The 12,783-nt window shown below is 40.0% G+C and overlaps 1 protein-coding gene across 1 annotated transcript in view; it reads right to left on the bottom strand.

Annotated features, from left to right (window-relative positions):
* The window catches only part of LOC111873713 (brefeldin A-inhibited guanine nucleotide-exchange protein 3), an 81,573-nt gene extending 69,691 nt beyond the window's left edge, over window positions 1-11,882 (bottom strand). The window contains exons 1-6 of the mRNA XM_023868647.2: window positions 11,525-11,882; window positions 9,267-9,400; window positions 6,441-6,575; window positions 5,449-5,614; window positions 1,833-1,968; window positions 190-474 (exon numbers count right to left, since the gene is read on the bottom strand). Coding sequence (XP_023724415.1) covers window positions 190-474; window positions 1,833-1,968; window positions 5,449-5,614; window positions 6,441-6,575; window positions 9,267-9,400; window positions 11,525-11,609 — 941 coding nt within the window. The 5' untranslated portion in view covers window positions 11,610-11,882. The remainder of the gene's footprint in view (window positions 1-189; window positions 475-1,832; window positions 1,969-5,448; window positions 5,615-6,440; window positions 6,576-9,266; window positions 9,401-11,524) is intronic.
* Between the last annotated feature and the right edge of the window lie 901 nt (window positions 11,883-12,783).

The following is a 12,783-nucleotide window of genomic DNA, read 5'->3' as shown; positions in this document are numbered from 1 at the left end:
AATAAAAAATGTCACATTAATACATCACTTGCTGAGCTGTATGCAGTACTCCAAGCAGCACTACAGTTCACATGACTACATGTTTCAACAGTGACAGAGTTCAAATATATTAGTTCTATCTAGGAGTGACACCTACCAAACATACAATTTTGATTCTGACCACCGAGATAAACATGATAGAATGCAAACCTGTACACCGTCTTTGCCTCTGAGCTGTTGAAGCTGGGGGCTGTAGCAAGGCAGCCAGACCCACGACCCTGCACTTCTGCTCCCTCCCGAGTTCCAGCCTGACCTCGTGACACAATGTGCTTGTCCACACGAGGCGAGCCAAGGAAAGCTATCAGAGCAGGACAGAATTTCTGCCACAGGAAAGCCGTGAAGTGGTGATTGTTATGAATCTGTTGAGGTAGGCTGGAGACAAGTGTGTGCAGACACTCCAGCAGGAACACTACACTGTTACCACATCTCCCCACACTGCAACACAACATGCCATGAAACTTTAAAATGGACTATTTCAGTTAGCGATGCTACTAATGCTACTTTCTGGTAACAGGACTGTATGGTTCAAATTTACTGTATCAAATCCAGCCCCTGGACACAATCCTAAACCAATTCTATTTACCTCCCATCCTTACAGCCTACTTCTCTACAATTTAACTTTGTTTGATTCTCCTACCACTCCTCAGTCTTTCAAATGGCTGCTTTCCCAAAAGATTCCCCACTTGAATCCTGTATAAATATCCCATCCCACCACCCATCCCCACTTTAATGAACATGCTTGGATCACCATAACCTCCTTGACTGCACTACACTATATGTAGGTCTGGACTCTTACTTGAGTCATTATGCTTCACCCCAAACAACTTATTCAGCCAGGCTCAAGCATACTTCCCTGCATTAATCTCCAGTGATCTAGTTATTCCTGTTCCCAGGAATCATTCTCTGTGGCCTCAGCACATTAATAGCTAACCTGTACACATCACAAAGCCCCTTGTTAGAAGTCACATATAAAACAACCCACAAATTTACTGTTTCATCATACAAAGGTTTATGCCACTTCTATCCCCCTGCAGGAGATTAACATACCTTTCTACATCTACAAAGGCTGGACTACGGTATAAGCAAGAATTAATTTTTCATGCTTCATAATAAAATATTGTCACATGATACAGCGTGTCTATAGGATGGCTTTGGATCAGTGATCTAACTATCATACATAGACTAGAGTCCTCTGTCATAGTCTTCACTGCACTGCTCAGTAGAGGTTTCAAATTGTCTAGTGTCCTCAGCTTCTGTGTCCAACAGCTCCTGTCCTCGCTGGCTGTCACCTTTCAGCTGCAGCTCTCGAGCTGTACTAACTAGCTTCCAACTGCCGAACTCACTCACAACAAGTAATTGACTCCTTACGTAGCCTTGGTATGGCCCACAAAGAAAAACATCTCTCCCAACAATTCTTCTATTGCTCCATCACGTAGCTACTGCACGGACCACTTCCCAGTTACTCCACTGTTGCATGTTACAAATCAGTTGCCTAGCAACGGCTGTCTCTCCTGGCTTCACAATTCTTGTCTTGAGCCAATATGCCATAATATGTTAAGACTTGGCTATGGGATGGATGACCAAGGGATCAGGATTCCATTCTCAACATGGATAAGAGACTTTTCTGTTCTCTGTAGTGTCCAGACTGGCTCTAGGGCCCATTCAGCCTAAATTCAATACATTCCTTCTTCTCACCCCTTAGATGTCTTCATGGTATTGTACAAAATGAAGCACAGAGACAACTTTACCTTACAACAAAAAGCATATAATCTTATTAAAGGACTCATACTCACGCCTGTGCCTCGTCCATTTTGCTACAGATGAACTGCAGGATGGGAATCACCTCATTGAAACATGACACACCAGAACCTCCATCACAGTTGGCACCAGTCTGCTTCAAACTCTTATCCAGTTCCTGTGATTCTTCCTCTGCAGTGACACAGAAAATCACCATTTACTCCACAATCATTAGTCAAGACAAAGGCAATCCCTTGTGGACACAGTACCAAACAACTACCATCTTCTGACTGTATCACTGTGTGGTTTGGTGAAAGTCAAACGTATCAGATGAACATACTGCTATCACTTCAACAGCCAAGCAAGAACCTAGCAAAAGCAGGTGGCAAACTTCATTCGAAACATCGGCCTTTCTCCACACGATATGGCACTACTGCCCAGGAAACTGTACTCGTCATGGCCACCACTGCAAGACCCTCAAAGACAACACAGTTATGAATATTCATATTCATGTTCAATAAATGACTGAGAATTTCTTGAATACCTAAGCCACTATCAGCTTACCAAGAAGTATTCTGCTGCTTGGAGCTGATTGTAGACAAAGCTAAAATTAGCTCTCTGTTTAATCGGTCGCACCATAGCTCAAGCGGTTAGTCACTGGCTTCCCACCGTGGCAGCGGCTCAGGTTCGATCCCAGGTCTGGTCAAGTGGGATTTGTGGTGGACAAAGTGGCACTGGGGCAGATATTTTCTGAGTACTTCAGTTTCCCCTGCCAATCTTCATTCCACCAAATTCTCCATCATCATAATCACCCGAGGCAGGCTACAATAGGCCAATCACTGGCCGCCATGCCGAGTGGACCCAGTTGGACTCCATCCCCCACTGAGCAAACTCTCTGTTTAAGGTACTTAGCACCAAGATGAAGCTTCAAGCATTGTCTGATCTCTAAGTAGAACTGAACTGTAAGCTTCGCATTTCATAAATCTTCACTAATAACAAAAGCCCTCAAAGGAGTTTCTAATGCCAATATCAGGGATCAGCATCTTGCCACTCAGTTTGCAGGTATTCATTTTAAGGGCTATACAATCTTAACTCACATTACCACATAAATCTGTGTAACATGCGTTACTGTAACAATAAATGTGTATTCAATGCCAGCACACATACTTTCCATATGCACTCTTTGTGACTCGGCAACCCTTAATGACATTGATACTCGTCTGTTGTAGATACACATCCTTTACGACAAAGCTAAACACACTACAAGAGGGCCCAAAAACATTTTTCCTTTAATTTTTTCAAATATTCACCATACAGGAAAAAAACATTTTCAAATAAAAGTTAATGACATCCATGCTTTATGTACATATTAATTCTCTGCAACATGAGCTATTTCTGAGAAAATCTGTAGGTCCAATTAAATTTATGGCTCACCCTAACACACCAAATTTTGTCAATATCAGCTGAGTAGTTCAAGAGATAAAACGTGCAGATGATATGGACAGGCACAACCCGTCCACTGTGTGTTAATTTTATAGTCTCTGTGCAGAGAAGACATAAAGAACGTGACATGCCATACTTTCCCACGTACTTTCTTCTGTATTAGTTTTTACACTATTCACTTCATTCTGTAAACAACATCTAAACCAAGTGACATCTGAGGCTCTCAAGGCACGTATAATGAAAATTACCATCTTCTTGGATGTGATGCCATGTAGTTTAGAAGTAACCAATGTTTCACAAGCATGCAATGCCTCCATCTTCAGTACTGAGGAGCAAGCCAATCAATCCAACATAAATATTAAACTATCCTGTCTCTCCTAGACTGTTAGTAACCTAAACCAAGCCTTCTAATCATCAACATTCTTTTCACTTGTTTACCATCCACCATGCAACAATATCAGGATTTAAAATTCAACCCTTTTAAAACTTCTCCTTGCACTACATTCCGGCCTACACCGATGCTTTATGAAAAAATCCATTTCAGTAGTGTAGAAGGCATAGCAATTCCCCCAGACTCCAATGTACTGATGATGGCCAAGTAGGACGAAACATGTAGCACAAGGATGAATTTTAAAATGATTGGATTTTAAACCACGATACTGTTGCATGGTAGATGGTAAATATTTCACACAATATTAACAATGCAGTTCCATCAACAATGCAACTATTTTATTCTTTCCCTTTCAGAACATGTTTCGGCCCCAACCAGGTATCATCAGGTACCTTAGTTTGCCAAAGCTGTTATACTGTATTGAATATCATCTACTACAAGAGGGGTCAACACCATACGGTGGTGGAGAGAATGACATACAGACAAGGAGCAAAACGTAACAGAAATGGGCTTAGGTACAGCAAACAACAGGCCGCTACAATATAAACATCCAAGGAAGAATTTGATTTGTTTCATTCTGGTCCATCACACTAACAATATTATAAAAATAAGAAAAAATCTTCACCAGTCACACTGGACAAACTGTTTTATCTTTTTATCCAAGGAAGAATCGAAATACTTGTACACTGTCTGGACAAGCGGATGATGCTCTAGTGAGGTGTAAAAAGAATTTTACAAAATTTAAAGAAAAATAAATTTTAAATTATAATGAATTTAAAGTAAATTACAGCATATGATAATTCAACTAAAGTTAGCTAGATTGTGACTACAACATTAATATCATGGAATACTGCAGTTACACGTGAAGTGAACGAGTGATATCAATACAGTATAACAGTTCTGGCAAATTAAGATACATGATGATGGCCAGTTTGGGTCACATGTTGTAAAATGGAACGCGAAAGGGAAAGAATAAAATAATCGCATTGCTGATGGAACTATATTATTATTATATGCAGAAGTTATAGTAATGAAACAGAATGCTTAAATACAATATTGCAGATGATAAACAACTGAAAATAAATTCTAATACCAACTGCAACAGGATGCTTGGATACAACATGACCAATATTCTGCTATTTCTGATGCTCAGCTCAGCAAACACTTAACGTTACCATCTTACTTACTTACTTACTCATGTAGCTGAGCCCTTCTTGAGGAGCTGCCAATTCTGCAGCTACTCAAGAATTTCCCAGCATTTTATGGAACCCAAAGGTTCATCACCGTGTTCACAAGAGCCCTCCACTGGTCCCTATCCTGAGCCAGACCTATCCAATCTATACCATCCCATCCTATCACTCTAAAATCCATTCTAATACTGCCCACCCATCTACGCCTTGGTCTTCCCTGTGGTCTCTTTCCTTATGGCTTTCCCGCCAATATCCTATACACATTCGTCTCCCCCATTCGTGCTACATGCCCTGCCCACCTCATCCTCCTTGACTTGATCATTCTATTTATACTTGGAGAAAAGTGCAAGTTATGAAGCTCCTCATTATGCAGTTTTCTCCAACCTCCTGTCACTTCATCTCAATTCGGTCCAAATATTCTCCTCAACACCCTGTTCTCAAACACCCTCAGTCTATGTTCCTCCCTTAATGTCAGAGACCAAGTTTCACACCCATACAGAACCACAGGCAAAATTATAGTTTTGTACATGTATATTCTAGTTTTTATGTTTTTGGACAACAGACGAGAAGACAAAAGGTTCTGGACTGAATGGTAGCAAACTTAACGTTACCATCACTAAACATAAAGAGATGTTGAAGACCACTAACCGAGGAAGTTGCAGAAAGACCTGAGAGTCTGACTGGTGGCTGCCTGAGCAGCTGTACGAACAGCCTGGTTGCCAGTCTCATGTGCTTCGCTACATACAGTCAATATCTGTATGATAATTCTCCCATTCATAGTCCAGTAGTTGCTGCATGCCACGTTTAGAAGCACCTGTCATCACAGATTTAATTTTACAAGAACGTAACACTGTGTACAATGTTACATTAATTCCCTAGTGTACAGCTCACACTGCGGACTGCAAAAGACAGTGTCACGTAACTTCGAACAAGGCCCGGCATTCCTAGTCAAATCCCGTGCATAGCTTGTGGTGGGAGGAGTTTCTTAACACTCGTTCTTCACTCGTTCTTCCCTCGAACCCACCCCCTTGTCTGAAATTTTTCTTCTGCGCATTCAAGGTTACTCTTGGCCTTGTTCAAAGTTACGTGACACTTGCTATACCTCTCAAAGAGAGTAGTCTGATAAGTAGGTAACAACATTTTGAAGGCACAGAAGGCATGTACCAACTCCATACTCCAACACAAACATGGCCATAGTACTTCAGATTGCTGGGTTTTTGAACTTTCTCCATTGTCTGGTATTCTAAAAAACACAAAAGAACACCATACAAAGGATGAAGTCCAAAACCCAGTAATCCTGAGTGCTATACACCATCGTCAGAACCCACCAGACTCTACACAGAAGCAGAACTATCTCCAAAATGTTGGCACACCCGTACCAGACTATACAGTGTCACCACCCCAGGGCCACAATAAGAATCTTCCATCTTCACACAAATCTCAATCTCATATAATGTACAGTTATATGAAAATGTTAATATAAGCATTTCTGAGTCTACAGTTTTGGAGAAAATTAAAATGCTTACAGCGTCTAAAAAACTAAAGACCTACTTTTGAAAAACATACATAAGAACAAGGGCACGTAACCATCTGAGCTACTGTTGTTTATAATGTAGGAATTCACAACTGGATACACTCACCTTCAGCATATCAACTTGTGTGTCATCTGACTGGGTAAGAATGGAACCCATGGCATGCAACAGCTGTGACGGAAGCCACAGGGAATCGTCTTCTGGCTCAAAGTTGGACTGGAAACGGTCATCTCGAACAAGTTTCTGTAACACATCACAATGAACAAATACCAATAAAGCAGTGACTTACTCCTCAGCTTGAAGAACCCTGCATTTTGCATACATTTCTTCTCTTCATCATGTGACAACGACTGGAAGGTGAGGACAAAAGTTCTCAGCAAACCAATTTACACACCACAAATCCCATATGGGGCTGGACATGGGCTTCTACAGAGATAAGACAGAATCTGTATGAGATATGGCACGCCCTTTAAACTCATCCCCATGTCTAAGCTACAATCAAAGAAATTATATAAACAAGTATTTCGAAGCAGAATTCATGAAGTCTAATTTCTTCTTGCATTGTTAATACCAAGACGTGGGTGAGTGGACAATATCAAAATGGATCTTAGAGAGACAGGATGGGATGGTATGGAACAGTTTGTTCTGGCTCAGGATAGGGACCAGTGGAGGGCTCTCATGAACACGGTAACGAACCTTCGGGGTCCATAAAATGCTGGTAAGTTCTTGAGTTGCTGCACAGCTGGTGGCTTCTCAAGATGAGCTCAGCTCCATGAGTAATTGATTGATTGATTTCTACTTCTTCAACTCCATTACTTTTATTCCTGTCATTTTATTTAATTTTATTTTTGTGATGATCTTATTACCTAACTAAATATTTTGTCTACATGGAATCTGTTGAACATAACCTCAAATTTCTTCATGACTGTTACAAATAATATTTCATATGTAACATGCAAGCATCTGTACAATTGATCTCTGCACCAAACTTCACTTGCCTGTCTCCAATGGTTCATTAGTGATTGTCATAAATTTCCACATAGATACAATGCTATTACAATTACAAAAGACAAGTTCGTCCAATGTGACTATTTCAGTTTTCTCACTTGATGATTCACTAGCCTTACATGTTTCGATCCATTTGGATCATCTTCAGAGGCTCCAAATACTTTTTGAAACCACTATCACAACAGTTGTCATATCAAATACACATGTAATGTCCAAGTACGCAATGTTCCATCTATCACTCACAGCAGCCTTTCTGGTTATAGAAATATTTAAAGTTGTTTTAAAGTTTTAAAAACCTTTGTTAAAAATTAAAATACATAAACCATATGGTTCATGTCAATAACCCGTCGTCTCTCTTCAAGGTGGCCGATGTTGTGCCTCCTATATAACTTTATTAGGGAGATTCTTAATATTGTCCGTTATGATTTCTTGGCCCGCTGTGCTGTGTATACACATGTATACATCGAAACATGTAAGGCTAGTGAATCAAGTGAGAAAACTGAAATAGTCACATTGGACGGACTTGCCTTTTGTAATTGTAACTGTTAGTGTGACGGACCAAAATGAAACAAATCAAATACAATGCTATTAGTTTATATTCAATACAAAAACTTACTTAAAAATGGAACATTTCCCAAGAATTACAGGGCCCCTATATCAAGTGGCTCCAGTGTCATGCCCATCTCTATACTTCAAGTATCTGCCACCCTGTTATTACTGACTCCAAAATATTAAAGCTGTCCCTGTGCTCAACGAATTAAGCACTACGCCATGAAGACGTATGGGGTACTGGATGTATAGATTCATATTTTCTTGACCTCGGCACTAGATGGAGGTGAGTTGTCAGCTTCATGCCCCTTATTACTGACTGTAATAAATTAACAAGTATGGCTATAGGACTGGTTCCAATGGCATAAAGTTCAAACCTGCACCGCGCCCTTTGTCTTCTTCTCCTTCTGATTATTATTATTACGAAGAGGAAGGGCACAGCGCAATCGTTACTGGCCCTATTGTTGGTTCCCACGCTCCCCAAGATGGACATGGGGTATCCAAGCTAGGAGGAGGAAGCTACACTCAGTTCGTTGGCTTAGATAAGAACAAATAGAATTTTAATACAAAAATATATAACAATACATAAATAACAAACGACACATTTGACCAAGAAACTAATGCAAGCTCATTTAGAGCAAAACAATTTCCCGTCGGCACCACTTGTGTCGACACTAGGCATATTAGGACGTTAAACACTCAGACTATACAAACACAAGTCTAATTCTGAAAAAAAAATACCAAACCAAATCTAATAACGCGCGTCGCAAGCGTTCAAGCAACGGCTTGTGACCGCGGGCAGTCCTTACTGGCCAGCCAGATAGCACCAAAAGGGAATTTAGAACAAACCAAGCCGAAACCAATATTTTCCACAACAAACCTGCTGGCTAGTAACCGACCTTCCAAGTCAACTTGGTCTACACGACTGCACTGTACAAGTCTCCCCTTCACGAGAGGGTACATGAGACCACATGACTGACGTCAGGATACTGCATAGTGGGGATGGAATCCGTCAAGGGAAACATGATGACATCACAAGTGAGCGAGCTAAACCTTAGAACGGCTCAAACCAAGCCCAGTGAAATTCTGTCAACTGGTTCAAATGCTACAACAGGAGATGCAAACACACACATGCAAATGGTGATGTCGCAAACCAAATTTATTTCCTTACGAGAGGAAAGCAGACTAAAAATGGATACAGATCTTCTTGCATACTTGCTTCTAGGATTAAATGGAAGTATGATCTCAGTCTTTGTTTCAGCAACCTTCTTACATATCTGTACGCATAAGAAGATTTTACAGTGTCACAGACCAGGAGTGCAGGTAGGCCAGCAGCAATGGCTCCGACAGTATGATGTAAGGATTCCAGTTACTTACATGAAGGCCAGAGAGACCATATGCCACAAACTTGCTTCGCTTTGTCTCCAACGCAAGCTGCAAGGCATGCAGACATTTTGCTCTCAAGTCATGTGCTGGGTCACGTAACAGGCCCTGCTGCGCCTCTAGAAAATCTGCAAGCAGAGAAGAATTCCAGTAAATTGTATGTGTCAACTACAGAAATTTGGTACAGTTTTTCTTCTTCTTCTTTTTCTTCATCATCATAAGGCTCGACAGCTTCCTATCTTGAACACTTTGGCCTGCTCAACAATTTCCTTCCAAATACTTCTGTCCTGTGTGCGAGTTGTCCAGTTATAAATTCCTAAAGCCTTTACATCTTCCCTTACGTCATATTTCCATCTGATCTTAGGTTGGCCTCTCTTTCCTTTAGCGTGTAGCTGCCCGTCATATATTCTTTTAACTGTTTGTCCAGCCTCCATCCTTGAGGTGTGTCCAAGCCAACTTATTCTTTGGGAGATTTGGTGCAGCATTAAATGAAATGTGGCAGGAACATTATAAATTATGACTGGAAAAGTTTTATAGTAGGATAGTAAATGGTAAAAACAGAGTCCCTGTGCTTAATTAATTAAGCACCATGCTATGAAGATGTATGGGGGAGTGGAGATATAGCTCCACAATTCTTGACCTCAGCACTAGATGGACATGAGTGGTCAGCTTCATGGTTCAGCCACCTTACCCCTGGCGAAAGAACGCCTGATAACCATCAGATAGGAGGCTGGGTGTGCCCTAGGGCCGGTCTGAATGCTGTGGAGTAGAGAGAAATCTCTTTCTCCTACCAAAAATCGAACCCCAGCCTTCTACCCTGTAGTCTGTAGCCTGTCACTATACCAACTGAGCTATCACAGCTCTTTTGAAGTACCATGACTTATTCTAAAGTACCATCCTGGAATGTGAATGACAAAAATGATAACAAAAAAACATCAGTCAAACTTGCCAGTCTACCAACTGATGTGCAAAACGGGCCTGAAAAATGGAAAAGAGAAACAGCGTCCATTACAATTTGGCATTTGTAACAAAAAATTAATAATTCTATCCACAAACATTTCTTTAAAATTATAAAATATATCATTATACATAAGTCATTCAGAAAGTAAAGACCATTTGGTGATTAAAAAGGAATAAATGAATATAAATAAAAAAATATTTTACATCATTACTACACATATTATATCATTTTTCTACATAATCCCCATGAAGATTCAGGCAAGTGTCCTACCCTGTGATGAATTTCTGTATGCCTGTGTATTAGAAACCTGACGCCAGTCCACTGAACCAGTCTTTAACCATCTTCACTTCATCGCTACCCATGTACGTACTTCCCAAGAACTGCTTCAAGTGTGTGAACAAATGAAAATTACTTGGAGGCAGGTCTTGACTGTAGGGAGGATGGTAAAAGGCGTCCCACACAAAGTCACAAAGTAGCACATGTGTGCTAGCGGTCTTTACTTTCCTCACAACCCTCGTTCTACCAGTCTGGACAAATCAGCAGTTAACACTGAAGACTTGTATTCAGGAGATGCTCAGTTCAAATCTTGGTTGGGATACCAACTATCACAACTGAAGGCTTTCATGTTCTCTAATTTGTGACAGAACCTCAATTCAGCATGGCTATTTCCTCTCAAATACTTTTGAATTCATTATGCACCAATTACCCTATCATCTGATGCTATATGGCCACACATACTAATAGCACTGTAAAATAAAACAACAAAGACAGACAACAAGGTGATCTAATAAGCTTACTTTCATTTTTTAAAGATAAGAAAAGTAAGCTTAAAAACTTTACATATAGCAGTTGCCCCAGGAGTGACATGGCTAGAGGCTAATCTGCCAATGAGAGCCTACTGACAAAATGTCCTTTGATTTTTGGAGCACTAATTAATTGTATTAGTAGAAAGAGTAGGAACAGAAATATAGTGGTGGTGGTGATGAATTCTGAAAGTAAATGTACAAGGCAAACAAACACCAAAGCCGAACCTGTCTACATTCTAATCGGATCCGTACTCAACAGAATCAACTTTACATAATCCTATGTGGCGGGGGAGGGACCGGGAAGGAGAAAAAGGGCGGAAATGTTCGAAATTACTAAACCTGAAGTACCAGTATATAATAAAAACATATATTGGCTAATAAAAGAAATGAACTTCAACATTTTCGTACTTCATGTACTTTACTGAAGGACTAATGGCTAATAATCATTTAAATTGAGTTCCATCTGGAATACTGATACTCCATACCATGGGCTTCCTGCGCCGACTTTCGAAGAACTGACAGCTTGGTACTGGAAGCTTCTTTAACGATTTGCAGAAGGAGATCCTCCATTTTGTTTTCAATACATGGCAATATTCACACGAAAGCACATCAATATTAATAATTTAAACATAACAGGTGTCAACATAAACTACACACATCCTCACTCAATACTGTTACCACACTTTAAAACTGAGAGTAACCAGCAGTAACCAATACCAACATCTACACCCATAGAATGTACGAGGTAAGACTATTAATGTACTATCATCACAAATTAATTAATTGAAACAATTTCGATTACTCCGCGATTCAAACTACGATCAGTCTCTTTCCCTTTGGAATTATTTTAAAATCCTCACGTGAACAAATGTATATTACACTTACAACTCCCTTCGCTACTTCTCCTGACAGATGGCAGTACGTCTCAGAGAGTAGTTCATTTCATATGTATAGATGGCAGAAGGTTGAGATCATGTCTACTACTGCCATCTAGACCACATTTGGAGACATTTTGCATTCTTGTGAGTATGCCAATGATCTGTGTAGCGGGAACTATGAAGTGTACCATCTCCTGGGATTTAACGCCTAGTCCGTTGAAAGTCAACCAACGTTTCGCAGAAACACATCGCCTCCATCTTCAGGGTCAAATAAGCCGTGCAAGAAACCAAGGATTAGAATCAACGACCCCAATGTTCCAGCAATACAGTACGTCTCTGATAACGTAATATTACATACCTGTATAAGAATAATATAATGGTAAATTCCACTGTGAAATGAGTAATTTACATCTGATATGTTCCTCCAAACTAATTTGTCACAAATAATATCCAAATGTAAACTAATTATCGAACCATAGTACAAATGCAAAAATTAAAATAAAGAACTCCGGATATTTCTTAATATAGCGGTTCTACTGATATATAAATTTGTATGTAGCCACATGTAATGTACAAAAATCTCAATAGTACTGCATTCTAGAACGAAAATTGTATACTTTCATCACTTCACGAATTCAAATATGTATGGCGCCCAAATTGGCCCTCTTCTTTACAATTATTCACTCTTCTTCTCTTCCCCATTATGTCTCCCCACCCACCCAGCATACTCCATTAAGGATTTGAGGATGTGGAAAAAACAAAGGGGAAATTATCACACCAGTTTCATTATAATTAAATTATTATTATTATTATTTGTATTGCTTTGTATCACAGATAGCTTGTAATACAAAATCAACCCTCCATTG

This window comes from Cryptotermes secundus, unplaced genomic scaffold (genome assembly GCF_002891405.2).
Source record: "Cryptotermes secundus unplaced genomic scaffold, Csec_1.0 scaffold31, whole genome shotgun sequence".
Classification (NCBI taxonomy): Eukaryota; Metazoa; Arthropoda; class Insecta; order Blattodea; family Kalotermitidae; genus Cryptotermes; species Cryptotermes secundus.
Note: the sequence above shows the minus strand (reverse complement) of the source record. Positions and strands in the feature narration are given on the sequence as shown.